We start from the raw sequence: 4,637 nt of genomic DNA on the forward strand, positions 1-4,637 counted from the left end.
TAGAGCTAGAGCAAATGCAAATACCCTGTATCTGATTGCTAATAAAAAACGTTAGCTGTTTTCCGCTAGCGCTACCTGTGGCCCTTAGATCTCTGCAATAATACATGTACATTGGTACTAGTGTAACCAGAGTATAACAGATTCTGTCAAGTCCTGTGCTAGCTTTGTAATTCTTTTCTTGTGGGCACCTCGATAATGGTCTCGTACCCACCCACCCCAGTGGCTATAATTGGGTCAACAAATGAGCAATATGTTCGGCCGCACTCTGGTAATTAATTGAGCAGCGAAAGGACCTAATTTAGCCGTCAACAGTTAGTGTAGTCGTCGGGGCTACAGCGACGTGACGAACATTGATCGTTTTACTGAACTTTCGCCTTTACGTATCCTCTATACCCAACACGTTAGGGCACATCTTCACAGCCACGCGTGAAGCTTATAATCTTTGCTCTCGCGTTTGAGAAATTACACAGATTTGATATGCTGCAGTTTCTGGTGGTGGTAGAGCTGTTCACTGAAACTAGCCTGCTTCGAGCCATAGCTTGGCTTGTTGCCGTTGCGTCACGGCTTTCTGGTGGAAAAGCTATATGGGCTCATGCATGCATGGCGGGGGCACTATTTTCAGGGCGATTTGCGCTGGTACAGAAGTCAGGGTAAGAAGGGAATGCGAGGCGGTATGTTGGTGAATGGGCACTAGGCTTTTATGTCCCTCCACCTAACACTGGGCCACATTCCACCACCACACAGTGAAACACAGAAGAGACGGTAGACAAGGCAAAGAGGACGGCACGACACGCTGTTGTACGAATCTTGAAAGAGATGCAGACGATTTTATTTGCAAAGGACATTTGAGTCGGCATGTTGAAGCTGAATAGCTGTGTGAAGTAACATTTTACGGATCTGACGACTAGTATTGGTCCAATTAGCAAATAGACATGACTCGCTACAGGCTTCATAAACAAAAGCATCCAACTGTCGTTACGCAAAAACAAACATGGGTGAAAAAAAACGTAACAAAGTGAAATGGAAGAGCCATGAAATTTTTCTCCTATCTTCATGTAAAAAAATGCAACATAAAAGCCATCTTCCTAACTCGAACGTAACACTACAGAACTATAATCACTTTTTCTCTCTCGAAATCTACATACTTTTTAACTTTCCTCTCTCAACAATAATAATAAAATCTCAATAAATTAAAGTAGAAGCGAGAGTTTTATATAACTTGCAAGGCCTGTGCCTCACTGACTAGAGCACAAGTCTTTGGTACATCGAAAGCATTTTCCGAAAACGCCGTTTTGAATCTTACAACACTACATCATACATACATACATACAAGTCGTGGGAATCCCTACAATGACATGGGCTGACAATTTTCCCCAGTGACGGTTTACTGAGAACTATTTCACAACTCCTTCTCAACTTGTCATCCGAAGATCGAGCAGTAACAAGATTTGATCTGGCTCCAATCGCCGGTAATACTTATTCATGATTTTGCGATTTAAAAGCGTGAGCGGATTAGAGTGGGAGCTTAGGCCCGGCCAGACTGTAGGGTCCGTGGATCGGTCACGCTGCAGGATGACCTGTCCTATCTTTTGGCTTCATCTCATACAAGACACCTTGAGTGGAAGTGTTTTGGACATATTTTTTATCAGCGACAGGGGGCGAGATTTGTGTAAACCGTCCCCCAATCGCGCCATTACGACTTCACAAGTGCTGCCGAAAGACCGTCTCTCCCACCCAGACCCGCAATAAACCGTTTTGTAGGACCGTGTGAACGACGCTCCCTCACAAGGATTTGTGAGAAAACAGGAAATCACATCTGATTGTCATTACAGTGAGAAGCCCTAGAAGTGTTATAATCGGACATTAACTGTGAGAAAACAGTAGTTTTTTTCTGCAATTTGTGAGGCCAGAAATCTTGTATAAACTGACAACCTGACTCACTATGGTCTAATCAATACACACTCTACACGTTCAGTCAACAAGCAATCCGCTAAATATACACACCTAGAGCCCACTCCAACTACACATCAAACAAATCGGGGATTGGACGACTTTTGATAATAGAACACTGTCCACAAACACACAAGTATGAGGATGAACAGTTCTTGACGGAACTACAACAAGAACACAGAAGGGGAGGGAAACCATACGTTCCACATTGTTCCCATGATTTGCCGTGACAACTTTGCAATTTCAAACTCTCTGCACACTTACAAAAAGCGGGTCAACTTCAATTTGGCCCGGGGTTTTTGTGGCATATAAACTATATGATCTGTACAAGGCACAAAGTCTCTCTTTCATAACTACATAAACTATACATAATCTACAGTCCTTACGAATCAAAACTGGCTGCGGTCGTAGGTTGAGTATGGACCCGTGTGTCTGTAGACGCCCGCCGAGTGGGTTGTGAAGACGCCAGAGAGCTGGCAGCTCTGATCGCCGGATACGGTCGCAGGTGTCGCCGCCGAGCCCGTTGGGTGTCCCCCTGGCAGCAGGCGGTTGGTCTCGAACATTTCCCGGACGTTCGGGAAGGTGGTGCCCGTTGAAACGGCGGTGGTGGTCCCCTGACACTGCCCAGTCGCGCTGAGTTCTCCCTGCCCCACGTACCACGAGCTTGGGCGGGATGGCACGGCCAGAGTCTGTGTTTGCTGGCGCGCCTGTGGCGCTACAGTCAAAAGTCCGGTGTTCTGCAGACGGGTGGAATCTTGTGTGGTTGTTGTTAAATCCTGGACGGTGTGATGGTCAGGAGGGGTCGGGGCGATGGACATGTGTTGGCCGTAGATGTCTGGGTTGGGCTGTCCGCTGACGGAGCAGTGGTAGTTGAGAGTTGAGCTGGCCGTGGCGAGAGTGTGCTGCGGTTGCGAGCGCGGGTAGGACGCCAGAGCCTGGGGAGACAGGAGCTGGGAGTGTGAGGACGGGCGGGACATCAGGGAGGCAGTGCTGATGTCCGTGCCACTCGGCGACGGTGTCATGATGTTGTCCACGGAGAACCCCTGCACCTGTGCCGAGGAGTGCTGGCACGGCACGTTCTCTTGCAGCGGGTCGGGCGGAAGGGGGACGTGGCGGGTCGGGGTCTGGTTGTGCAGGCGGGCGTCCTCGGGCTCTACTTTCACCTTTGCTTCCGATGCGGCCGCTGCCTCAGCTGCTGCCTTGGCGTCAGCCACCTCTTGCTGCTGCTGCTTGAGCTGCTGATGGCGATCCTGTTCTTTCTTCGACTTGTCTTCTCTCTCCTTGACGGCGTCGGCCTTCTTGAATCGCCTTCGACGTCGCAGGTAGCTCCCGTTGTCGAACATGTTGTACGAGTCTGGGTCCAGACTCCAGTAGCTACCCTTCCCGGGCTTCTTGTCGTCTCTGGGCACCTTGATGAAACACTCGTTCAGAGACAGGTTGTGTCGGATGGAGTTCTGCCATCCCTGCTTGTTCTCTCTATAGTACGGAAATCTGTCCATGATGAATTGATAGATCCCGTTCAGGGTTACCTTCTTGTCGGGAGCGTTCTGGATAGCCATGGCGATGAGAGCGATGTAGGAGTAGGGTGGCTTCACCATGTCCTTGCTGGTGTGGTGGTGGCTGGCGTAGGCAGGGCCGTACGGCGACGGTCTCGCCACGCTCCCGTACTGCTCGTGGGCATACATCCCGACAGGCATGCCGCCGGATACTCCCGAGTAGCTGGTGAGAGGCTGGCGGTAGTACGAGCTCTGGTCCCCGAACAGCGACGACACGACGCCGAGCGACCCCGGTCCGACCTGGGTTGGTGGATACCTCGCCGGCTGCATGGTCTCACACTGCATCATGAGGAAAACGGGACGGTTATAGCGAGATTTCGAGTGGATCGGGTCTATAAAACACACTGGTCGACCGACCTCACCACCGAATATCACGTATTGACTCACTGGGCAAGACAAATGGTCAACATAAACTATGGTTTCCCCTTGTTGTGGGCAGAGGCCTTATAAGGGACAGCAAGCTCCGCCCCTCCGTATCTTTCGACCAATGAGGGAGCGTCTGGCCACCCGTGTATCGGGTGACCACACACATAGGTTGACGTATAATAAAGATGTGAGTGTCAGGCCTTCCCTCCATTGACGAGCGAATAAATTAATTGGCGTTTTTTTAGTTCATTTCAACACCAAAGTCAACAACACCATAATTGGGGAGTAACTTTTTATAAAAACTCCTGCCGGGGGAGGGGGTGCCCTAGCCCTCACGTGCAACCCTCCCGCCGTCTGCATCCTACCTCTTGTCAAATGCCTCTAAACAGATTACTTCAATGCGCTGAAGAGGACTTAGCACTCTTGATTAAACACTTTTGGCCGTAATCTTCTCGCTATAATCTAAACAGCCTGGAAGTCTGATGAGCGCCCAGCGTTGCGACATGAGAACAGCCTAACAAATTGAGGTCATTGTTAGACGAGTGACGAGAGGAAAATAACGCCCTCTTTCTGACCGAGGCTTTCCTGGTCTCCTGCGCTCCTGCCATGTGCCAGCTGTTTCGCATTATGCGTCAGGGGAGCTTCTCAATTTCCTACGGCATTTTTTTTCGCGAGCTCCCGCGTTTTTGAGTGACGAACGCGTGTCCCCCATCCCCGCTCGTCACCCGTGCGGGGTTAGTCTACATGCGATGTGCGGTTGAGTGG

General features: G+C 50.2%; 1 protein-coding gene across 1 annotated transcript; it reads right to left on the bottom strand.

The window, feature by feature from the left end:
- Positions 1–796: 796 nt before the first annotated feature.
- LOC136438758 (forkhead box protein C2-B-like) lies at positions 797–3,933 on the bottom strand. Its single transcript, XM_066433678.1, has one exon. The coding sequence runs from the start codon at positions 3,792–3,794 to the stop codon at positions 2,340–2,342; it is 1,455 nt and encodes a 484-aa protein (XP_066289775.1). The 5' UTR covers positions 3,795–3,933; the 3' UTR covers positions 797–2,339.
- Positions 3,934–4,637: the final 704 nt, after the last annotated feature.

The sequence above is a fragment of the Branchiostoma lanceolatum genome, chromosome 7 (genome assembly GCF_035083965.1).
Source record: "Branchiostoma lanceolatum isolate klBraLanc5 chromosome 7, klBraLanc5.hap2, whole genome shotgun sequence".
NCBI classification, from domain to species: Eukaryota; Metazoa; Chordata; class Leptocardii; order Amphioxiformes; family Branchiostomatidae; genus Branchiostoma; species Branchiostoma lanceolatum.